Source organism: Microcaecilia unicolor, chromosome 4, assembly GCF_901765095.1.
Source record: "Microcaecilia unicolor chromosome 4, aMicUni1.1, whole genome shotgun sequence".
NCBI lineage: Eukaryota > Metazoa > Chordata > Amphibia > Gymnophiona > Siphonopidae > Microcaecilia > Microcaecilia unicolor.
Genome location: NC_044034.1, coordinates 335347806 through 335374126, shown reverse-complemented (window position 1 = coordinate 335374126; position 26321 = coordinate 335347806). Strand labels below are relative to the sequence as shown.

Genomic DNA, 26321 nt, shown 5'->3' with positions numbered 1-26321 from the left:
AAAACAAAAATGAGGACATTATAATGCCTTTGTATTGCTGTATGGTGCGACCACACCTTGTGTTCAATTCTGGTCACCGCATCTCAAAAAAGATATAGTGGAATTAGAAAAGGTACAGAGAAGAGCGACAAAAACGATAAAGGGGATGGAACGACTTCCCTATGAGGAAAGGCTAAAGCGGCTAGGGCTCTTCAGCTTGGAGAAAAGACAGCTGAGGGGGAGATATGATAGAGGTCTATAAAATGAGTGGACTGGAATAGGTAGACGTGAATCGCTTGTTAATCTTTCCAAAAATACTAGGACACAGGGGCACATGATGAAGTTACAAAGTAGTAAATTTAAAACGAATCTGAGAAAATATTTATTCACTCAACGTGTGATTAAAGTGTGAAATTCGTTGCCAGAGAATGTAGTAAAGCAGTTAGCGGAGTTTAAAAAAGGTTTGAATGGCTTCCTAAAGGAAAAGTCCATAGACCATTATTAAAATGGACTTGGGGAAAATCCACTGCTTATTCTAGAATAAGCAGCATAAAATGTATTGTAGCATTTTGGGATCTTGCTAGGTAGTAGTGACCTGGATTGGCCCCTGTTGGAAACAGGATGCTGGGCTTGATGGACATTCAGTCTGTCCCAGTATGGCAATACTTATGTCTTCCTTTTCTCAAGGGTTAATAGTGGATCAGTTTTTTTTTAGAATATCGCTAATGAAGGTACATGAGAGAGATCCATATGCCTACTACCTTCTTTGTATGCAAATCTCTCGTGTGCATAGTCATCGTGTAAGCAGCATTAGGTATATACTGAAAACCTGACCCTTTGGTAGCACTCAAGGTAACAAAAGACCAAAGCCTTATATGCTTCATAATAACGAGATGCTATAGCTTTCACATGCTTACAAATCTTTAATGTATATCTTATGCAAGGATCGACAAATCACAGACACCAGGTCACTATGGCGCCTAGAAATTACACCCTGGTGCTTGAGATTTCTTGCTTCCAAATTAGTATTTATTTGTGTGCTGCTGCAGAAAATGTTTCCTACTTGCCCACAGCGGTTCAGCTCACTGTAAGCCTGTTCTTTGTGGTGCAGAAGTTAAGGTACTCAGGCAGCTTCAAGTCTTATGGGACTTGAAAACGTGAGAGTACCTGAACTTCCTGTACTGTGCGGCTGAATCGTACATTAAGCTGAATCTCTGCTGGCAAGTAGGAAATGTATTGTTTCATTTGAAGCTAGCAAGGTGAAGGAAATTGGTGGAAGAATCAGAGAGAGTGAGCAAGAGACTGGATGAAGGCTAGAGGGGATGAGAGAGAGGCTGGATGAAGGCTAGAGGGGATGAGAGAGAGACTGGATAAAGCCTGGGGTGGGGAGTTATGTGAGAGAGAGAGAGATTGGGACCCATGTCATGATGATATGTGAAATAGAGGCCATTGCTTCACCTATCAGGTGGGTTATATCACCCCACTGACAACGTGCTTCCAGAAAGGAAACTTACGGTTTTTGGTTATGATGTACAGTAGTACCTTAAGGAACCGATTTAGTACATTTTCAATGTGCTTAAACAGAGAAAATGAGGAGTGAAGTTTAATATGGTTATAAATCAGAAATAATATATCAAATTTTAATTTTTGAACAGTAACATAGTAAAGTATCAAAACAACACAACTGTTAAAGGTGATGGTCTTAAACCAGTATACTGAAATATGTCTGTCTCATTTCATGCAAAAGTTGCCTGACATTTCTACTTTCAGGCAACAGCATAGTTTTCAGTTTTTGTATTTAGACACATGAGTTTTCTCTTAGAGTTCCTCCTTGAAAAAGGCAATGTGCATATAGCCATGGACCTAATCAGAAGTGAACATTTATTTGTTATGATATGCATCTTATTTACAAATAGTATCTTCATGATTTGAGATGGTTAGAATAATCCCAAGGCAAAGACTTTTTTAAAATAATACTAAGATTTTAAGGTCAAATTGTTTCATGCAACATTTTTTATGGACTGTTAACATTTAAGAAAAGTGATGTATATGGAGATGAGATATGTGTCATAAATTCAAAATAGTAATACATAGTAGTGAACGTTTTATTTTGTGAATAGCCTTTTGGCAAGCTGTGATGACCCAAGCCCTGTAATTCCATCAGTCATGTGACAGGAATTTATTGACCTTTTTTCTTTTCATTATAAGATTTGTGTCCCTCCTCTCAGAATCAATTTATTAATATTTTTGTTTTGCATATGTCTGTTATGCTTTAAAAAGAAGTACCTGTGAACACTTTAGGTACTCATTTACAAAAACTCAGCTGTTCCACAGACCTGATATTAAAGGTGTGGGTTTGTTGAGGTTTTTTTTTAGTTAAAGTGGTAGTTTTTTTTTTTTTTTAACATTTGTACCCTGCGCTTTCCCACTCATGGCAGGCTCAATGTGGCTTACATATTGTATGCAGGTACTTATTTGTACCTGGGGCAATGGAGGGTTAAGTGACTTGCCCAGAGTCACAAGGAGCTGCCTGTGCCTGAAGTGGGAATCGAACTCAGTTCCTCAGTTCCCGAGGACCAAAGTCCACCACCCTAACCACTAGGCTACCCCTCCACTTTTTAATTCCTAATTGTCAAGCAGCATGTACCAGCCACAGAAATCTGACAGTGCAAACATGGATACTTCTGTCAATGCTCTGAAAAATCTAGAAGTGCATGTATGAGAGCTCCTGCATCATGAGACCTCTCAGTCTCATTGTCTAAGCTATCATCCAGATACAGTTTGTGTTCTCTTTCTCTCTTCTTATCACATTTTTTTCTCCTCATTCAGCAATCCCCAGACACTGTTTAAAAATTAAAATCCCTTAAAAATTGAGTGTGGCTTTGTAAACTGCTTGTTCAATATGCTGGGCAACTTCAGGCTGCTCTTCTTCAACTGGAAACTGTTGGTCATAGACACCCACCAGAAGTGCTCCCACTACCTGGAACTGGACTGTGATGTCTTGCACTGCTCTGATTGCACCAGGGTGTCGTCTTCTCTGCATCTCTCAAGTAGGATAGACAGATGAGACACCTCGCAGGCCTAAGTCCTTTTATTGAAAGAGAGAGAAGTAGAAGTCAAAATCCTTTAAAGAATGATAGTTCCTTAAAGCAAGGAAGCCAGATCCTGAATCCAGTGATCCTTAGTGCAGATATCAGCTGCTAAACGGTTTGTTTGCTGACATATAACTTTCAATAACCTACAGTGCAGACAGCATTAAGAATGTGCCACACTAGGTCACACCGATGCATGTTGGAAGCATCCTGCTTCCAACATTGGCCAATTATTATTATTATTACATTTGTACCCCGCGCTTTCCCACACAATGCAGGCTCAATGCGGCTTACATAGTAATTTGAAATACAAAGTTAATAGAATTTTAATAAAACAGTAGTAAAGCAATGTAAAGTTGGGCTTAGTAGTGTATGATAAGTTGAGCTAGATAATATATGACTAGGATAAAAGAGAGTAGACAGGATAGGATAGATAGCTACCCAACACCAGGGATAAGTAGTGGCTCTCCCCATGTCTGTCTTAATAGCAGTTTATGGACTTTACCTTCAGGAACTTGTCCAAACCTTTAAAATCCAGGTATACTAACAGATTTTGCCACATCCTCCAGCAATGGGTTAGAGCTTAACTGGTCAATGAATGAAATAAAATATTTTCTCGTATTTGTTTTAAAAGTATTACTGTGTAATTATCCGTTATATTCCATGCAGGATTTTGTACACCTCTGTCATATCCCCCCTCAGCTGTCTCTTTTCCAAGCTGAAGAGCCCTAACCTCTTAAGTCTTTCCTCATATCAGAGGAGTTCCATCCCCTTAATCATTTTGGTGCCTTTCTTTGAATCTTCTCAATTTCCACTATATCTTTTTTGAGACGCGGCGACCAGATCTGCACAGAGAAGAAGTTCTGTGCAGAGATTATGAAAGGTTACACTGAACAGAAGGAAATGTACTCAGCACAGAAGGGAGCTGTTCTGTGTTAGAGAAAGAGTGCTTGGCACTGAAGCATTCTGTGCAGTCAGGGAAGAAAAAAGCAATGCTGGATACAGAATGTTGGCTTGGAACCAAAGTTTTACTCTTCTCAATGCTTATTAAATAAAAATAAACCAAAAATGGAAAATAAGGTGGTATTTATTAGACTGACTTAATAATACATTTTTTGACTAGCTTTCGAAATCCAAAGCTGCCTCCTTTAGGTCTGAGAACTCTACATTGGCAAGAAAGTGTGTGAGGGTGCTATGCTCAACTCAGATTGCAGCTCACTAGCTTTATTTGGTGCAGTGTATGCACCTGTACATTCCAAAGCAAAATAAGGACAAATTCGAAGACCAGCCGTTTGATGCTGAACACTGTTGAAGGATTTAATTAGGCTGGGATATGAGGCTTTCAAAACTTCAGCCTGCACATTGTCCATGATCAGAGTAAGACGACTTGTTTGGCTCAGGTCATCTGATCTTCATAAGGATGTACACGACAGACTAAATAGTGTTTATAACTGAAGCATATAAGGAAAAGGTTTTGACAACAGAGTACAGTACTTAAATATCTCTCAAATCCAAAGAAACTGGGAGGTTTGAGGCTGACCTTTGTCCTGAGAAACTTGAACAGATTCCTTTTTCAAAAAAATGAATTCATACTCTGCACCATCCTTTCCCTCCTAGATATTTAAGACTAATTATGCTCTCTGGATATCAAGGATATGTATACTCACATAATGATTAACCCCATTTGCAAGAATTAAAAATTGAGTACTGCCAGCAGCCTTGGGCATCTTCACAAAAAAGGAAATCTTTATCTTTCTTTATGAGGACAGGGTAGGGGAAAAAAATTTAACCTGAAGAAGCCACATAACAGTTCACCACCAAGACACTGGGTTTCATCATAAACTATGTAGAGGAGTGTGGTAGCCGTGTTAGTCCACTCTTAAGCACATTTGCTTATTTCCGATCTGACGAAGAAGGGCAACCTTCGAAAGCTAATCAAGAAAATGTATTAAGTTATGTCCAATAAAAAAGGTATCATCTTATTTTCTTTTCCATGTTTTATTTTGTTTGATTTCTATTGATAATCATAAACTATGAGAAGTCTGTCACATCTCCAATATATTGGATTCCTAATAGATCGCAGGTGGATGAAGGTTTACCTCCCAAATCATTTTCTCTCACTTTTTTACATTGCTACTATCTGAACTTTTCTGAACTTTTTTCAGTGATGATTTTTTTTTCTTTTAACTACAAGATGCAGTGCATTGCATTATTTTATTATATTGGAAGCAACTTTTTTTTAACATGATAGTTTTTAACATTTATATATTTTTTCAAACTTTGGGTTTTTTTTTAAATCACATTATTATTACATTGTCCCTTTGGTATGGTCCACAAACCACATCTGTCTTCAGAACATGGTATTCCTGTACCTTAAATTCTATATGTAGTATCATTGTTGCATAGTGACTTTTTCTCAGCTGTGTCTTGGGAGACAGCAAGTGCATACCTATTAAATGAGAAATAATAAAATCATTTTATGAAATAGTCACTCAGTGTAAAGGCTTTTGTATATATCTGTGTTTTTCACTACTTGTTCAGGTTATCTGCTGTCGAAGCGGGAGGGCCAGGCAGGGTCACCTGAAAAGCCTCTGTCTGACTTGGGCCGTCTTTCCTACATGGCTTACTGGAAAAGCGTCATATTAGAGTGCCTTTATCACCAACATGACAAGCAAATCAGCATTAAAAAATTGAGCAAACTTACTGGAATTTGCCCACAGGATATGACTTCCACACTGCACCATCTACATATGCTTGATGTCCGCAATGGCCGGTATGTGGAATTTCTTTTTCCTTGGTCTGGGTGATTGCTGAGTCTGATCTTATTCCAAAAGAGCAGTTTAGTAATGTGATAGAGAAAACCATTTTCTCTGCTTGTATGCAAAGAATAAGCAGAAATAGAAGAAAGAGTTGTCAGCTGGGGAAGCATTAAAAAAAAAAAAAGTGGTAGAGAATTTATTGCTGCGAGGACCAAAGAGCCAATCAATTTAGGAGGGCACTCCAAAGCAGTAAATGCCCCTAAAAGAGGTGGTGTGTTAAAATGCCTTTATTGTTAAGTTTGTTAAGAAGCTCTCTGTTGAGGTTTTTAGTTTGGTTTGTTTTGTTTGGGGTTTTTTTTTTCATGTCCATGCAGGAATAATCCTAAAGTTGGCTGCAGTAAGGTGGAGAACTAAAAAGATGAAGGGATGTATATACTTATCTTATTCTCCTAGTTTTCTTTTCACAGCACTAGTTCTTTTAATTATGGAAATAGAATTCAAATTATTCTCACAGGACAAGCTTTTCAGTTGCAGAAACAAAAGTTACACCTAGCTCAGTGGTTCCCACACTGTGGGTTGAAACCCCAAATGGGGGTCACATCATTAGATGGGGTCACTGAAACAAGGCTGCTCCCCCCCCCCCCCCACCCCGCCCCTGTTTCCCGATCATTGCTGTAATCTATGCCCAGTAGTGGCAATTAATATGAGGCTTATGAATCAGTTAATGTTCACAGGCCCTGCCCTGTCCTTCCAGTTTCTGTTAGACTGTTAACCTGTCCAGAGTGCTGGGGTCTGAGGGCACATTGACACACAGGGCTTTGTGCTGGCTCTTCCTGCTGCTGTCTTCATGGATTCAATGAGTGGCAGGAGGAGGAAGTACGAGTTCTGTTTTTTGTCCATCATCATCATCTGGGATCACATGAATTTTTAAGCATTAAAATGGGGTCATACTGGATACAAGTTTTGGAAACAGTGAAATAGTTTTTATTACCTTTTGGCAATCCATTGCATATGTGCTGGCATGATGTCACCCGTCTCCTTTGTATTTCAGAGAAATTTTCTGTTTTCTCATATAAGTGATAATAATCTGAATCCAGACTCCTATATATATTCTTGCGTCAAATATACGTTTATATGTCTGCTAGGGGAAAAAGCCTCAATCCCGGCGTGTACTCCTTGTGTTGTGAGACAACGGATGGGAGCACCGCCCGATCATCACTGGCTAAAAAACCCCTGTTTTAAGTAACCCGCTTCTATTTAATATGTTTCAAAACAAGTCAGATTGACGGTTACTTAGCTTAACTGCTGTAACTTTTCTTAGGCAGTAAACCGGAACACAGTGATTTGAACCCAATCCACGGCCCGACTCGGCCCAAGTTTCGCCTACTTCTTCAGGGTCCGTGGGTCAATCTACTGCATCTAGTAAAATATAAATCAGATTTGGCGCTTATTTGTACATACAGTCTCACCTCCAACCCCAACTCCATGAATCTTACTTCAATCGGCTCTTTGCGTTCATTCATGTGAATTGTTCAAGATGGCGCCCGTATTTATAATAGATGACATCAGACGCTATGTTTTAGCTCCGCCCAACTGCCTGTTGGGCGGGGCTAACTTGCGTCAAATTTCTTACTGTTGGAACAAGGGTATCTCGTCTATTCATAACAGTTGCTGAAGAGCAGAACCAATCAAAAAAACTGACTCCATTCAATTCGAATGTTTAAACCGTCTGGTTGTAAAGAATGTAAACGATATATCCATCTTTGCTCTTGTTGTAGGAGGACCAATTTTCTGTCTCCTCCCTGTATATCCCACTTGATATGTTGTAGAATGATACATCTAAGCATATCAAAAGTGTGATTGAATTGGACACAGTGTATAGCTAAAGGGGCGGTCTTCTTTTGTGTATTTATGTTACTCTTGTGTTCAGTAAGTCTCGTAGTAAATTTCCTTGATGTTTGTCCCACATAGATTTTCTGGCAGGGGCATACAATGGCATACACAACCCATTCCGAACTGCATGTGGTGTTGTGATGTAAAACATGTAGTTTGTTAGTCCTTGGGTCTAAGAACTCCTTCGTATTAATCATTATATCACACATGTTACATTGTCCACAGCTTCTATGTCCCACTGTCTGGGAATCCGGTATGTAAGGTTTTCTAGGGATGGCTGGTGCCAAAATCTCTTTAAGATTCCTGCCTCGGCTGTACGCCAATCTTAAATTGATATCTTGCAATTCCGGCAAAGTTTGAACTATATGCCAATTTTTCTTCATTAATTTGGCGAACTGGAGTGTTTCACTCGTATATTTTAGTACGCACGTGACATTGTCTTTTTCTTCTTCTGCCTCTTTTTGTCTGGGGAGAAGAAGATATTCCCGATTGTTATATTTCGCTCTTCTATATGCGCTTTTGATGACCTTCATAGGATAACCTCTTTCATGTAAACGATTTCTTAGAATTTTTGATTTTTCTTTGAATTCTGTCTCACTGGAACATATGCGCCTATAACGTAGAAATTGGGATATCGGTAAGCTGTCTTTCAATTTCTGCGGATGACAGCTGCTGTATTCTAAAAATGTGTTTCTATCTGTTGATTTTCGGAACACTGTGGTCTCCAATTTCTTGTTATTCTTAGTCATTAATACATCCAGAAAGGACATATTATATAAATCTTGTTCGTATGTAAAGCGTAGTGTAGGATGGCAAGCATTCAAATAATCAAGCGACTCCTTCAGTTCTTGTTCAGTTCCTGTCCAAATGCAAAATATATCGTCTATGAATCTTAACCAGATTTTCACTTTCGCGAACCACGTGGACGTGTATACAAATTTTTCTTCAAATCTGGCAACAAATAAATTGGCTACCGAAGGGGCGATAGTAACCCCCATGGCTACCCCAGTTATCTGTTTAAATAGCTGACCTTCAAATTGGAAATAGTTATTTTTTAAAGCCATAGCGGCTAGGTCAGTTATAAATTCTGTGGGAACAGAATTCGTTACTCGTGTTTCCAGGAATTGTGTTATTACCTCTAAAGCTTCTTCCTGGGGAATAACAGTGTAAAGGCTAACTATATCCATTGTCACCAATCTCCAATCGTCTTGAAGATCACCCAGCATTTGTATCCTGCTTAAAAAATCTGTAGTGTCTTTGATATAAGATCTAGTTTCTTGAACAAAGGGACGTAGAAAAGTATCTACATATATTGACAATGGCTCTAATATGGAGTTACGGCTCGAGACTATTGGTCTTCCGGGGGGGTTTTGTAGACTTTTATGAATTTTAGGTAAGGTGTAAAAAGCTGGAATACGTGGGGCTTTTTTGTTTAAGAATGCAAATTCTTTTTGTGTGATATAGCTACGTGCAAAACCTGTCCCAGTTAACGAGAAGATCTCTTGTTGTAACTTTTCTGTGGGATCCTCTTCTAGTTCTTCATAATCCAATGGGTTACTTAAAACAGGGGTTTTTTAGCCAGTGATGATCGGGCGGTGCTCCCATCCGTTGTCTCACAACACAAGGAGTACACGCCGGGATTGAGGCTTTTTCCCCTAGCAGACATATAAACGTATATTTGACGCAAGAATATATATAGGAGTCTGGATTCAGATTATTGTTTATTTTTGACTGCCTATAGCTCCAATAGTGATTAGTAGTAGGTGTTTCTCATATAAGTGCTCTTTACATGCATATTTTTTGTTGTGTGATGATGGCCCTTTTACATTTATTCAGCAAGTTTTCTTTTCCACATTTGCCTTCAGTCGTATCTTTTTGGTGTTTGCTGCAGTTATTTTCTTGGTGATATCGCCCAGAAGAAAGTCCCAGACAGCTTTAAAAAATGCAGGCTGTGCTGCAGGATATATCTGGTGTGGGTGCTCATAGTTGGTGCTTGCAGTACCTGTGGCCTGATTACAAACTATCCAAAGGGTTCAAGAGCTACATTGGATGAAGAAGAATTTGGCTTCTTTATTAACACTGAAGTTTACTGACATGCATTAAGCAGAGGCTGAGAAGCATCAATATCAATCTTTGTTTGGGGGGGGGGGGGCGGGCTAAGGAGACTTTACTAACCTCAAGGCTACCTATCGCCACTCTTCTGCTCTTGTGATACTTAGCAGGGACCTTGTTCTCCTCTCAGATAGCAGAGATCCAAAGCTTCATCATGCCCCTTAGTCAAAACCCAAGACTGAGTTTTAAATGGCTCTGTGAAAACATAAGAATTCTGATATCCATGCCAGGTATCCTTCCAATAGGAGGGGACGCTGAGATTTTATTTAAACTAATGGCACCTTATAACCTCCAACTACTGGGTCATACAGATTGTCCCTTATGAATACAAACTGTTCCCATTCAACATAACTATCAAGTTGCTCTCCAAGAGGACCTTGGTCAAATTCTTGGTATGAGAAATACTTATCAAGGAACTCTCCTCACTCTTAGAGACCAGTGCAGTTAAACTCATTCCACTAGGAGAATGAGAGTAGGATTCTACTCCAAATATTTTTTTTCATTACAAAGGAAATGGATTCTGTTCCATCCTGCATATAATGGCTATGAACAAGCTTCTGGTTTGAGAAAAGTTCAGGATGGTTTCCTTGGGCTCCTTCCTTCTAAAAGAAGATTAGTTATCTTCTCTGGACCTAAAGAAAGCATACACCCACTGACAATGTGACTGAGCATGAGGTGAACTCCGAAAAAGTGTTTACTTTCCATGAAACTTTCCATTTGCCTTTCTTTTCTCGCATAGGTTTGGTTTTCCCTTTTTACTTCTTGATATTATGGAACTATTTTGATTGTGTGATGATTGTTATAGATCTGCCTGTTCCAGTATATTTCAGGCACACTGGCCTCAGCAGTTCTCAATTTTGGGTGGTTAAGATGTCTGGTTGATTGCATGACACGTTCTATTACTCCCAGTGATACGTCTTTGCTACAGTTGGTTTAATCAATTGTAGATCTCTGTGGTCTGAGACTTCTCTTATTTATGATTTCATTTATACCTCTCACTTTCAGCATTTGTGCCTTACCAGACTTGGTTGAGGAAACTGGAGAAGTCCCACCTTTCCCATTGTTTGTCTCGTAGATACTCAATACTTTTCTTTATCAAGATCCTCTAAAAAAAGAGATGGGGTTGCTCCTATCTTCCCACAGAATTTGCTGGTCACAGAACTTCCAGTGGCTATACTATCTTACCTTGAGGTTCTTGTCTTTTAAGTTAGCTTCTAGCGCCCTGTTACATAGTAACATAGTAGATGACGGCAGATAAAGACCTGTACAGTCCATTCAGTCTACCCAACAAGATAAACTCGTATGTGCTACTTCATATGTGTACCTGACCTTGACTTATCCTTTCTATTTTCAGGGCACAGACTGCTTCCCAATTAACAGTGGTGCCACCCAATCTCTACTAAGCTTCTGTGGATCCATTTCTTCTGAACAGGATTCCTTTGTGTTTATCCCACTCATTTTTGAATTCCGTTACTGTTTTCATCTCCACCACCTCCCCTGGGAGGGCATTCCAAGTATCCACCACTCTCTCCGTGAAAAAAATACTTCATGACATTTTTCTTGTGTATGCCCCCTTTCAACCTCAATTCATGTCCTCTAGTTCTACCGCCTTCCCATTTGTTCTTGCTTTTGTTCTTTTACTGCCTGCCGCCTTTAACTATTCTTGCTTGGAAAACTGTCTGAGAGACTTTAGCAGATGCGTCTGTTAAATTCCTGAATCTCTTAATGTTAGGTGACTTTAATGTTCATGTTGATAGCCCTGTATAGGGGGAGGGGAGGATCGTTAGATATGGTTGGGAGGGGAAGATAGGGGGCAAAGGAGAATCACTAGACATGGTTGGGAGGGGAGGGCAGAGGAGAATCAATGGATATGATTGGGAGGGGAGGGGAGGGCAGGGGAGAATCAGTGGACATGGATGGGAGGAGATGATAGGGGCAAAGGAGAATCACTGGACATGGATGGGAGGGGAGGGCAAGCGAGACAGGAGAAATGCTGGACATGGATAGAGTGGAGGACAGAGAAGAGGAGACATGTTGGACAGAGATGGAGGGGAGGGAAGACACTGATAAGAGGATGCTCTGATCAACCAGTCGTCCAGGTATAATTGGACTCCCTAACGGTGAAGGAACACTGCCACCATCACCTTGGAAGAAGGTTCTAGGAGCTGTGGAAAGACCAAAAGGTAAGGTCCAGAACTGAAAGTGCTTCCCCAGAATCGCAAAACTAAGAAAACACTGATGCAGAGGCCAAGTGAGGATATGAAAGTACACCTTCTTGAGGTCCAGAGTGGTTAGAAACTCCCCTGGCTGGACGGCATCCACTACCGTGCAAACAGTTTCCATCCAGAAATGACACTCACAGAGCCTCGTTCACCCGCTTGAGGTCCAGGATAGGACGGAAGGAACCTTCTTTCTTGAGAACCATGAAATAGATCGAATACCTGTTCCGGCCCTCATTTTCAGGCAGCACTGGGACCACAGCTGTCAGATGCAAGAGACCCCTTAGGGTGTCGCGAATCATCTGCTTCTTTGATAGAGCACTGTACGGGGACTCAAGAAAAAGTCTGCGAGAGGAGAGGCAAACTCCAGCTTGTAGCCTTCCCAAATGATCTCTAGGACCCAGTGGTGCGTAGAGATGCAGGCCCACTCCTTGTAAAACTTGGACAGGTGTCCACCTATCCACACTCTGGAGGAGGGACCCTGGACATTTTCATTGGGAGAAGTGGGTAGTATTGGATGGGTGCCTGACCCCCGAACTGCTTGTCTGAACGAAAGGAAGTCTACTGCTGCTGACTTGGAGAAGGCCGAAGAATGACCTGGCCTATAGCGTCTGGATTCCTGAAAACGGGAGCTCGCCTGGGAAGAACGGAAAGCAGACTTAGGGCGATCATCAGACAAGCAATGGGACTTAGACTCTTCCAAATCCTTAACCAAGTGCTCCAAGTCTTCCCCAAACAAAAGCTTGCCCCAAAAGGGGAGCTTAGTACGAGTGGACTTAGATGTGACATCCGCTGCCCAGTCTCAAAGCCACAGAGAACAACGGGCAGAGACAGCACAACCTGCTTTGGAGAGTCCCTAAGCAGATCATAAAGACTGTCCGCAAGACAGGCAAGACCCGCTTCTAGAGTAGGCAAATCCAGTGAATCCAAGTCCCCTTTCACGGAGGCATCCACTGCCCATTGTACCAGCTTAAGATAGGCCCTGGCTACATAAAAACTAGAGAGTTGCACAGGGACAGAAATCTAACCTGTCTCCGCATGAATCTTATGTATCCCTCTACCCATCCCCACAAGAATTTAATGGTACCTTAAAAAAAAAAAATTCTGGTCGGCTCTCTCGGTCTCTGGGTTCGAACCACAGCACTGCAGGCAAGAAATAATTGGAAGTTGGAACACTCTGGTGTGCACATGTAAAGTTTGTCTCTGATTTGCTGGCGCTTGTGTGCTGAGAGATAACCACATGCACGCATCAATAGGTCAATAGGTCAGGTGACCTCTGATGCTCATGTCTGTGTCAGAGCTGAGGCCTGTGCATCAGCCCAGGAGCAGAGAGGGTTAATTACTTATTATTTATTTACCACAATTTTGAAGGAATTCACTCAAGACAGTGTACAGTAAGAATAAATCAAACATAAGCAATAGACAGTTACAGCAGTCAAAATTTTCAAATAACAATACAAAGTATGGCATAGTATACTACTTACAATGTCACAGAATGTGTAGTAAAACATTTTAATAGTCAATGTAGTGTATAAGCAAGGTGGAACATGTAGATAGGTAAGAGTGTAAGAGGAGTTAGAAAATAAAGGGACTGATTTAAAGAAAGTTACACTTGAAGACTTACATGTACATCTGCGCTGTTAAAGCAAAGAGGAGGAGGAGGGTGGCACTTAAGAACTTGGTACTTGGTAGGTGGGAGGTTGGCGCAGGTGCAGCTTACACTTCTACTGGAACCCGGCAGAGCCTGCTTCCATCCCCTTGGGAACCCTGTAGCCCTAGAGGGGATTCCTTAGGATTCTTGCAAACCCCGTTCCCATGCAGGTCTCTAATAAGAACCAGGCACCATGGCCTGAAGACAGAGGGCAGCCACCTCAAAGACCATCTTCAGCACCACCTCAATCTTCCTATCCTGCACATCTTTGAGAGCTGTTCCTCCCTGCACAGGAACTATAGCCTTCCTTGTTACTGCCATGACCAATGAATGCACCACTGGCAGCTTAGCTTCTCCAGCTCCTCAGGAATGAGCTGGTAGAGCTGTGCCATAGCAACAGGCCACCTTCAACCCTGAATCCGGGGTATTTCATTGGGCCAAGATAATCTTTTCATGGCCTCATGAATATGAAAGGTCTTGGAGGGCTTCTTGGACCCAGACATGATGAAATGCGAGGGTGCTGCAGAAGACTGGAACACCAGAGAAGAAATGTCCAGGATTTCCAGGGACTGTGTAATTAAGGCTGTGAGCCCCTCCTTCTGGAACATTCGGGCCACAGAGGGATAATCTCCTGCATCCTGAGAAAGCTCACCCTCCTTCAAGGGCTTCTCCTGATCCTGCTGCCCAGAAAAGAGAGGAAGGGTGTCCGGAAGGCGCTTCTGACGCCAAGGACTCTTGAGTCCCATTCTGCAGCCCGAAAGCCTGTTGCCACTTAAAGGATAGGGACACTTGCTGCTGAGCATGCATCAGGCCACCAGACAGGTACCACCCATGTTTCGCTGAGTCCTCTTGAGCAGGAGAAGACTTTTGTATCAAAAGAACAACCTTGGGGGAGAATGGCTCTCCTCAAGACTGTGCAGCTCAGAACCCACCGGAGCAGAGGCAGCCAAAGAGGAGGAAGAGTCACCAACGGCCCCCGTTTGATCAAGCCCCAACTCCAGTCCAGCCTCCTGATACAACACAGGAAGTTCTGCGTGGGAAAACAAGATGGCTGCCTGACCCATGCCAGCTGACAAAAACTGCCCACCAGCACGCGGCTCCTGATCCTGCTCACTCCCTGCTCGCGGTGATGCAGCACTACCCCTCTCCGGGGCCTTTTGCCGACGTGGAGCCAAGGAGCAAGTGGGACATTGCCTCGAAAGGGATTTGTGCACCTTGCAATGAAGGCACGAGGACATAGTTTCACTGCCTCGGAGGGAGCCTCAATCTGCCAAGCCCGAACAAGGGAACCAGGTACTCACCTGAGAAGGACCCCTCCCCAAAGCAGCCCACTGAAGGGGCTGTCAGGCAATACAGCCAAACTGGCTCAAAAAGAAATCCTTGGGCTTACTCTTTTATTTGTTGGGTTTTTTTATTATTAGAGGAAGGAGACCAGCCAGAAAGGGAGCAGGGAGGAAATGGGGGGAAGGGACTCAGCACCACCAGTTATTCCTAAGCTGACCCAACTCCAGAGAGGCCCTCCTTACTGACACCAGAATCTGCCGCAGAAGAAGCGGCTCAAATCAGGGAAAACAGTCCAAGACTCGGGAGATGTGGGCAGCACATCTTCCACCTCCTGGGGATAGAGGGTACTGAGTTGGTTCTCTGTGGGCTGGCTCTTAATATACAGTGATACTCAGTGCCCTCTATGTCCACCTGCTGGCAGGGAGGGAATGGGCGGCTGGGACCCAGCACCACCAGTTATTCTTGAGCTGACCCTACTCCAGAGAGGCCTTCCTTACTGACACCAGAATCTGGCGCAGAAGAAGTGGCTCAAATCAGGGGAAACAGTCTAAGACTCGGGAGATGTGGGCAGCACATCCTCCACCTCCTGGGGATAGAGGGTACTGAGTTGGTTCTTTGTGGGCTGGAGGGTACTGAGTTGATTCTTTGTGGGCTGGCTCTTAATGCATGGTGAAACTCAGTGCCCTATATGTCCACCTGCTGGTAGACGGGCTTAACCTACAAGTCCTGGATTGATCTGTGCTATGCTAAGGAACAGAGCATTTTATAGGGACTGTTGACAAGAAAATAAAACTCGCTTCCAAACCTCCCTGCCTCTAGGATCTTCCTCCACCTTGACCCCCAAGTCCCACATGCATCATTGTTTCTCAAAACATCTCCCTCTCACCTCGGAACCTGCCATGTGTTCCCTATCAGGTGGATTAGAAGCAACTTCCAGTTTCTCCTGACCTGTTGGGTTCAAAATGGCATCCTACCACTAGAGGTCAATGGCACCATTTTGAACCTAATTACCTAACAGCACAGGAACGACTGTGGATTACTCTTTCTCCACCCACTGGACACCAGTAAAATCTCCTGTTAGGTGGATGATGAAGCGAGGACAGTACCTTTACTCTTTTTGTTTTCCCTATAGCTAGGGAATTGTGAGGACAGTAGGATCTCTAAGAGAGTTATAGGGAGAGTAGATGGCATGGATGAGTAGACTGGATAGGGCTTTATCTGCTTACATTTTTCTATGTTTGCAATCCTACCTGTCCTTGTAGAAAACCAAATTACTTACCTGTAGCAGGTGTTCTTGTTTTTTTCCTTATCTTGAGGGCAGTATGCTGTAGTGTCAGTCCTCAAGTCTGAAGTAAATATATATCGTATGTTAACTTACCTCATTCTTGGATCAGAAATGGCTGGCTATTCTGGCTGTGCTTAAGGAGCTGCCTTGAAAATTTTAAATATCAAGGGGGGGGGCAGGTTTGTAAGGGAAATCAATGGTATAAACTATGTCTTACCCCAATAGATACTTACCTTTCCCAAGGAAATTCCTTAAGAGTCTGCCCATTGAATGAGAATAGAGGAAGTTAACTTTGTCTCTGCACCCGGATAAAATCCAGAGAGAAAGATAGCACTTTCTATGAAACATGGCAGTGATTTACTTTCATGAACTGCTGCCCCTGAATAGAAAGAGTTTACTCACCACTGTTCCTTTTCTGGTAATCTTGCCCTCCTGTTTTCAGGTTTGTGATAATTCGCCGGGAGAAGCTGATACAAGAGCATATGACAAAGCTCCTGGTAAACCCACGACCCGTTGACATGGATCCTGAATGCCTTCGCTGGACACCTGTTATTGTCTCAAATTCTGTCATCTCAGATGAAGAGGAAGAGGAGATGGGAGAGGGCGAACATGAAGAGGAGCAGGAAACGGATATGCAAGATACCAGTGTAAGAATGAGATATTTGTGCTTTGCAGTTGGGAGTCATGTCTTTCTATGAAGCACTTTTAAGTGCAGAAACCCAACAGGTTATGAGTTTTGGTCAAGATCTAAAGCAGTGCTTATCAGTCTTATTGTGGCCAAATAATATTGTGGGCACCCTCTCCTTCCTCTGGAAGTGCAGAATAGTGATGCACCTATGGAAAAACTACCCAGGCTGCAATCCCAAACACGGGTTTTGTGACCTTATTTGGGGTCCCAACCCACAGTTTGGAAAGCACTGATCTAAAGTCTTCAAGGTGCTGTTATAATAGGAAGCAAGGATGTATGATAACTGATCCTGGGGAGACACTATGGTATAAATGAATTTTAATACTTTTGTTTTGGATGGTACTGTTTCAGCCACTGAAGTGTGTTTCTCGAGAGAGAAAGGAGCAGGGTGTCTGTTCATCTATGGAGAATGAAAAGAAAGTGGACAGCATTCCTCCAAGCAATCCAGCACATCCCCACCACCCGCAACTAGGCATTCTTATGGATAGTCTTCCTGCAAACAGCCAGTCACCACCAAAGGGAAAAAAGCGCAGTGAATCCTGTTTTAGTGAAAAAGAAACAAAGCTACTGAGGCTGTTGGAGGAGAAGGCAGCAGGTCAGCAGAGACGTTATAGTGAAGGAATGGAGATCTGCAAAGATCATCTGAATAGGAGCACAAATGACTTAAAGAACAGGTTTGTGGAGGAGCAGAAGCGGTTGCCTCGACGGTTCCGCAATGGTGACCGGACTCTCCCCAGGTGTTTCAGTGAGAGCAGTGAAGAAGGCGATAGCCCTCTGTCAGATTCTCCACCTGTACTCACCAAACCAACATTAAAACGAAAGGTATGTTTAATGTTTCATGTTCAGACATTGACTAGTTCTCCACAGAATAATTTTTAGTACTACACTTATGATGATACTTAAAAACATTCTTATATCATCTTGCAGTTTTTGACTTTCCTATCTCTGTAGTGGACAGTCTTGCCATTTCAATCTTTGTGGAAGGTTTTGTGTCATGTTGGTGTTAGGGTCAAACTTCATCTAGATACTCTTATCTCATTTTCTGCAAAAAAAAAAAAAAAGTAGGTCCTTCAAGTTTGCCTGTAATTTGCTGAATTTTCTCAGTGAACCTTATAATGAGCTTGGTTTTCAGGTGAAGATGTTTTTCTACCTACTAGCAGGATTGAGTCCAGCACACAAGTGGGTGACATCTTTCAGTGGCTCTGGGACAGAACAGCACTCCCAGAGTTCAGAACTAAATCTAAAGTTCTAAGCTTCCGCTGTGGTCTCCTCAGTCCCTTCAGTTTTGTCTTTTCTGCTCTGTCAGATGAATGTTGAAACACAGCTGTCTTGTCTTTGAAGAAATTTTACTTCTTTTTGTCTCTGATGTCTTTTTGTTGTCTTTAAGAAGAAAAAGGGGTGGGGTTGTTGTTTTAGATTTGTTCCTGTCAAAAATGTTACAGATGAAGCTGGAGATGCCCTCAGTATTTAAGGAAGATCCAAAAATCACCCATTTAATATGCCCGATATATCTGGGCTCAGAATATAATCAGGCTTATTGCAAGCACTGAGGGCAGGATGTTTCTGCAAAGCCAAAAAGACCCCCTGAATTGCTTCTGCAGTCATTATAAGATAGAGCAGACTTCTGCTGGCCCAGGAGGAAGAGAGGAGAGCATCACTGCAGAGAGAGCGGCTAATTCTGAGCATTCTAGTAGGTTCTGCTCTGTTGATGTTGCCTATATCGCTCTGTGCAGTGACTCTAAAGGTCCATCAACAAAAGATCTTTCAAGATGTACATAAGTATTACCATACTGGGACAGACCAAAGGTCCATCAAACCCAGGATCTTGTTTCCAACAGTGGCCAATCCAGGTCACAAGTACCTGACAAAATTCCAAAATAGACTATGGACTTTTCCTGTAGAAAACCATCCAAACCTTTTTTAAGCCCCACTAAGCTAACTGCTTTTATTACATTCTCTGGCAACGAATTCCAGAGTTTAATTACATGTTGAGTGAAGACATATTTTCTCCGATTCGTTTTAAATTTAATACTTTGTAGCTGCATTGTGTACCCCCTAGTGCTAGTATTTTTAGAAAGAGTAAACAAGCGATTCACATCTACCCGTTCCACTCCACTCATTATTTTATAGACCTCTATCATATCTCCCCTTAGCTATCTTTTCTCCAAGCTGAAGAGCCCTAGCCGCTTTAGCCTTTCCTCATTGGGAAGTCATCCCAGCCCCTTCATCATTTTTGTCACCCTTCTCTGTACCTTTTCTAATTCCACTATATTCTTTTTTGAGATTTGGTGACCAGAATTGAACACACTATTCGAGATGTGGTCGCACCATGGAGTGATAAAAAGGCATTATAACGTCCTCATTTTTGTTTTCCATTCCTTTCCTAATAATACCTAACATTCTATTTGCATTCTGAGCGGCCGCCGCACACTGAGCAGAGGGTTTCAATGTATCATCATCAACTATGCCTAGATCTCTTTCCTGGTCGGTGACTCCTAATGTGGAACCTTGCATTACTTAACTATAATTCAGGTTCCTCTTTCCCACATGTATCACTTTACACTTGCTCACATTAAACGTCATCTGCAATTTAGAAGCCCAGTTCTCGTATGGTCCTCTTGTAATTTTTCACAATATTCTTGTGATTTAATAACTTTGTGTCATCAGCAAATTTAATTGCCTCACTAGTTACTGCCTGAGCCTTGTCAGAGTTTTCCAGGTTTAAAACACAGTTGTCTTCATGTTAATCTCAAAGGTCCCAGCTAAAGTGCTGGAAAAGCACATGCACCTCAGCTTAGGTATTTTTTAGAGCAAAAACCCATTCACCCCCATGCACCTATGTGCTGTCTGCATCAAAGAGACTCCAACCTGACCCACTCATTTCCACCAGCACATACAGATATAGATTGTTGTAGTGCAAAAATCGCTGTTCATTGAAAGCACAGAACCAGTGCAGACATCATCTTGCTGTGAGATTGTGACACAGACATCTCCTTTGCAATGATCAACAGGGCAACCATCACTGGCATCCACACAAGTCCTTGCCGTAGTAGTTCTTGAGTATTCTGCATCTGTTTCATTGCCTCTACCTGAGCAACCACATTCGTACTGTCAAAAGATGTTCAAAAAGTTTCTTGTAGGTGCGTGTCAGGCAGGAAGGCACCTTCACATGTATGGTGGAACACTGTCAGAAGTTTCTTAAAGCTATGCATGCTAGGTAGCGTCTGTACTGGGCTTTGTCAGATGATGTCGCCCACATGTGAACATACTAGGCCTGTTGTCCTTGGAGAGCATCTACTACAGTTGAATAACTTCGACTTATCTGAAATTCATTCAGCTCATATCCAGAGAGGCTCCTTTTCTATTATAACAGGCAGCAGATCCTCATTAAATGTGTTTAACCTCTTGAAGTATATAAAACACTAAAGTCCACAGTGGCCATTCCGATCCATGGCCTCTTACAGAACTGTGGCAGTCCACACTAAAAACTCAGCCTGAATCTAAAAACATGAACTTCATACATTAAGTTGAGCCAGCACCTAGTTTTAGTAAAGTCCAGCTTTCTCATTATTCAGTAGTAAAGTTAAGTCAGCAACCACAACAGCTTTCCCATTTGTCCTCCCATACCTGTAGGGGATAGTGTTCAAATCACAACTGATTTCTGGTTCTCAACATCTTCAAAATGGGTTACCACCTCAGAGTTTCTCTGCCACCAAATTGACCCCTGACTTGGTCTTGGATATCTCAAACTCATACCATCTGCTTTAGGAAAAGGTCACAGTTTTCTAGTCAATCACAATGGAAAAGGATTGGAGCTTCTATTCCAAGTACTTCAGAATTACTAAGAAGAGAGATGTCCTATGCAAAGAGAAGTTGAAAATGAACACTATACCCTCCATCCTCCCCTACCTGTCTTCACAACAGATGCTTCCAGCGCTGTTTGGGAAGGACGCTTACACCCACCTATAGATACATCCCAGTCACAGGAAGTATCTGAGATTTTGAGTAGGGAAACACCATTGCCTGTATTGTGTCCTGCTGTTTGGCCTCAGTTCCCAGGATCTTCACAAAATGTTTAGCAGTAGTCACAGTGTCTTCGCATACCGGGAGTCCACGCATTTTCCTACCTGCATGATTGGCTGGTAAAGAGCACATCAGTGGAAGGGGGTACAAGAATCCATGCGCAGAAACTAATTGGATTCTGGAGCTACTAGGGTTGATTATCAACTACCCCATCTAAACACTGCAAAAAATTAGCATTCATAGGAGCCCTGCTAGACACAATTCAGGCCAGAGCCTTTCTCCCAGACCAGTGCACAGAAACCTTGATTTCCATGGCATTACAGGTTTGGCAGAGCCAGCAGGTATCTGCTCTGCAAATGTTGAGATTACTAGGCCACATGGCCGTAACTGTCCATGTCACACCCATGACATGCCTTTATTTGAAGACTGCCCAGTGGACTTTAGCTTCCCAGTGGTCCCAGGCCACAGGGAATCTAATGGATGTCATTATTGTCACACTTTCCCTCAGGAGGTTTCTGTCTTGGTGGCTAATTCGCAGAAATTTGACCAAGGAATTGCCATTCCTCTACCCCACAAGATGCTGATGACAGATACATAGTAGATAACAGCAGAAAAAGACCTGCATGGTCCATCCAGTCTGCCCAACAGGATAAACTCATATGTGCTACTTTTTGTGTATACCCTACCTTGATTTGTACCTGTCCTCTTCAGGGCACAGACCGTATAAGTCTGCCCAGCACTATCCCCGCCTCCCAACCACCAGCCCCGCCTCCCACCACCAGCCCTGGCACAGACCATATAAGTCTGCCCAGTACTATCCCCGCCTCCCACCACTGGCTCTGCCACCTAATCTCGGCTAAGCTCCTGAGGAACCATTCCTTCTGAACAGGATTCCTTTATGTTTATCCCACGCATGTTTGAATTCAGTTACCATTTTCATTTCCACCACCTCCCACGGGAGGGCATTCCAAGCATCCACCACTCTCTCCGTGAAGAAATACTTCCTGACGTTTTTCTTCAGTCTGCCCCCCTTCAATCTCATTTCATGCCCTCTAGATGCATCCAGCCTAAGCTGGGGAACTCATGTGGATGGGCTCCACACCCAGGGTCAATGCTCTGTTCTGGAGAAACAGCAACAGATCAATCACTTGGCATTAAGGGCCATATGGAATACTCTGAAGGATTTCAGAGATTGACTTCCACATCAAATTATTCTCATTCAAACAGGCAATCAGTCAACGAGCAAGAAGGCACATGTTATACCTCCTGTGTAAGGTAGCAGTCAGAATATGGTAGGTGGGCCATTTCCCACAGGATGATTCTCAAAGCCAGTTATCTGACGTGGAATAACAGTTATCTGGCAGACAGGCTGTCAGGTCATGCAACCTCAGAAGTGGTCACTGAACATGGGCATAATCCGTGAGATCATCTAATAGTGGGACACCCCCTCAGTAGACTTCTTTTCCAGTCGCCTGAACCACATTCCCCCAGTACTGTTCCAGACTGGGATCACACAGTGGACTAGCGTTGGATGCTTTTCTCAGTTGGGGGAAGGGCCATCTTTACATGTGTCCTTCAACACATCTTATAGCAAAAGCTCTCCTGAAACTCAAGACAGAGGAACCATGATTCTTATTGCCCTGTTTTGGCCAGAACAGATATGGTTTCCCATGCTCCTAGAACTAGCTTGCAAGAACATCTAGAGACTCATAGATTCTTTCTGATGTCCTAAATGAAAACTGCTTGAATACCAAGTTTATTTAGCCGTTTGATATACCACTTTTGAGAAGCCTGTCAAAATCAGAAAAGTAATTATAATAAAATCACAATAAAATAAAACAGGACAAGAAAAGCAAATGGAGAACAACCAGAGTAAAGAAAATAAAAGGGAAAAGGCGTGGAGGGAGAAAGAGACCAACACTGACAGTCGCCTAAATACCATCTACAACTTTACAAGTCTGGTCTGAAAATCAGCACTGTGAGGGTTTAACTTAGTGCAGTTGGAGCTTATTATCACTTTGTAAAGAGTAAGCCTATCTTTGTTCAGCCTTTAGTTGTTTGCTTTATGAGGGGCTGTTACTAAAACACCTATCAAGCCCCCCTCACCATTGTCTAGGGATCTCAACTTTATTCTCACCCATCTGATGAAAGCTCTCTTTGAGCAACTTGACACCTTTGGGTACTTGACACCTTGAAGGTTCTGTTTTTGGGAGCTGCCACTTCTGCACACAGGGTTATTGAGCCAGGCTCTAGTTCTAACAGATGATCCACCTTACACAAAATGTTATCATGATAGAATAGTTCTCTGTGCGTATCCCAAGTTTCGTCCTAAAGTAGTGTTGTAATTCAATCCTAATCAATTGTTCTAACCAACATTTTTCCCAAGACCATGTGCCCATCCTGGTGAAAGCACATGACCCACTTTGGACTGCAAGAGAGTCTTGGCCTTCTATATGGAATGGGCTGAAGCCCATGGACCACCCAACTTATTTTTTTCTTTTGACCCCAACAGGATGGGAGTTGCCATCGGTAAATACACCACATCCAATTGGCTAACGGACAGTGTCTCCTTCACTTATGTTCAGGCTGGGCTAACACTGGAGGGTCATGTCATGGCTCATGATATTAGAACCGTGACAACATTGGTACCTGAGATCAGTCTCTGTAGATGAGATTTGCAAAGCTACAATGTGGTTCTCGGTCCACACATTCATACCTCATTACTGTCTAGAACAGGACTCCCAATGCAGCAGCTGGTTTGGTCAGCAAGTCCTGCCGAATTTATTCAGAGTCTAGAATCCAACTCCATTGTTTATAGTTCCTACATTGTTCATTAAGCCTTGCCTGTTTCAGGCCATATCTACCCCTTTTTTCTTTTCAGACAGCCTGATAGGGACTCCCATCTGTCAGAATACCACATTCTGCTTGTCCTCGAAGAAAGCAAAGTTACTCACCTATAGTAGGTGTTCTCTAGGTTCTACAGGATGCTTATTCTGACTGACCCTCCTACCTCCCCTTGGAGTTGCAGTCTATCAGCTATTCCATATCATCATGCTGATCAATCCATAGACTGGTGGGTTGTGTCCATCTACCAGCAGGTGGAGATAGAGAGCAAACTTTGCCTCCCTATATGTGGTCATGTGCTGCCGGAAACTCCTCAGTATGTTCTCTATCTCAGCAGGTGGTGGTCACACACAGCAGCAGCTCTGGCTAGGCCTCCAAGCCTAATTTTTAGGTTTTGTTGAGTGCCTGGGGTTGAGGGCTCTTCTTGAGCAAGTGCAAACCTGGTGGCGCCAGGTCCCTCCTTTTCTCCCCCCTCCCGCTGGCTCCGTTTGAAAAAAAAAAAAAAATTTTTTGAACGTCCTTAAAGGCGTTTATTTCGACGTTTATTTAAACGTTTATTGCAGCTACTCACTGGGACACCAGGTCGTTACAGCTCGGAGCGGACAGCAGGTAATTTTTACCTTTTATAGCGGGCAGGGGGTTCCCCGATTGGTCTCCACGTGGCCTATGGCGTCGGAGGGCGAGGGCGCAAAGAGTCGCTCCCCGGATCGCGTGTGCGCTTCCAGAGGGGATGCGGGGGTCTTAAAGTCTGATTCGCCCTTGTTGGGTGACAGTTTCGTGACCGATGAGTGTCCCGGTCCTTCCTCCGGTGTGGCGGTTTTTCCCGCCATAAACGCCCATCCCCCGCGGCTCGCCTCCGCCATATTGGCCGGCCACGCGGCTCGGACGGCTTCTTCTTGGGCCGCCCTTGAGGTGGGAGACATTGATGCCATGAACGCCCTTAATTTGGGTGACGGCACAAAAGCGGCTAAAGTTAAGCGCCGTTCTTCCCGCGCGGCTCCTTCGCGGAGTGTCGCGCCGGACGCCATCTTGGATGCGCAGCATGTCTCTCCCCCGCTTTTGCGAGCGCCGGTTGAGGGTGCGTCTAGGGCTGTAGCCCAGGCTGCGGAAGTGCACAGTATGCGGGGTTTCTCCCCCGAGTTTGTTTTGCTGCTGCATCAGGCCTTCCTTACGCAAAACGCTGCCCCTGCTCCCTCGTCTGGTAAAGAGGTTGAGGCCCCCGGAGGTAAACGCCCTCGGGTTGATTCCCAGGCCTTGGAGGACTTTGTCTCCTCCGATGTAGATGAGGGCAGCGTATCTGAGTTCTCCCAACGGTCCTTTGCGGATTCCTTGGAGGAGACGGATCCCCGCTCGGATGGAGCGGATGACCCCTCTGCAGCGCGGCTCTTTAGCTCAGAGGATTTGCCCAACCTGTTAATGCAGGCCATGGGCATTTTGAAGATTTCCTCTCCAGAGGACGTCTCTCCCTCAGCCCCTGTTGGCTCTGCCATTATGCTGGGGACGAAGCGCCCGCATAGAACCTTCCACGTGCATGATGCCATGCACACCTTAATTTCGGCTCAGTGGGATGCCCCGGAAGCGAGCCTTAAAGTGGTTAGGGCTTTGTCCCGCCTCTATCCTTTGCCTGAAAGTGAACGTGAGGCCTATCTGTGGCCTACCATGGTTTCTTTAATCACTGCGGTGACTAAGAAAACGGCGTTGCCGGTGGAAGGTGGCACGGCCCTATAGGACGCCCAAGACAGAAGATTGGAGGCGGCCTTAAGGTCGTCCTTTGAGGCGGCTGCTTTAAGTTTGCAGGCCTCAGTGTGCGGCTCCTATGTGGCCAGGGCGTGCCTGACTATGGTGCAGCGGGCTTCCCCCTCGGATCTTTCCTTGAGGGCTGATTGGCCGGCCCTGGAATCAGGCTTAGCCTATTTGGCAGACTTGCTGTATGATGTCTTGAGGGCCTCAGCTAAAGGCATGGCTCAGACAATCTCTGCGCGGCGGTGGCTTTGGCTGAGGCATAGGTCTGCTGACCACGCCTCTAAATCCCGCCTGGCTAGATTGCCTTTTAAAGGCAAGCTGCTCTTTGGGGTCGAGCTGGACAAAATCGTGACCGATCTCGGCACGTCTAAGGGCAAGAGGTTACCAGAGGTCAGGGCTCGGGCTAGTGCTCGCCCCGGTACCTCCAGAGGACGGTTTCAGGAAGCCCGTCGGTACCGCCCGGGCAGGTCGGGCTCCTCTGCCCCCTCTTCCTTCAAGAGGAAATTCTCCCCCAAGCAGCATTCCTTTCGCAGAGACCGCCGTCCCGGAGGTGCTCCCTCCGGTCCTCCCCTAGGGACTCGTACCCAATGACGGGGCCTTGGTCCACGCCCCAGTGCAGATTGGAGGACGGCTGTCCTTGTTTCTGGGCGAGTGGATCACTATAACTTCAGACACTTGAGTGTTGGAAGTCATCAGAGACGGCTACAAGCTAGAGTTCTACCGACCCTTAAGAGACGGGTTTGAACTCT

General features: G+C 43.8%; 1 protein-coding gene across 1 annotated transcript in view; it reads left to right on the top strand.

The window, feature by feature from the left end:
• KAT6A (lysine acetyltransferase 6A) overlaps positions 1 to 26321 on the top strand; it is a 290868-nt gene that overhangs the window by 248275 nt on the left and 16272 nt on the right. The window contains 3 exon segments of the mRNA XM_030202065.1: positions 5613 to 5844; positions 16717 to 16921; positions 17314 to 17784. Coding sequence (XP_030057925.1) covers positions 5613 to 5844; positions 16717 to 16921; positions 17314 to 17784 — 908 coding nt within the window.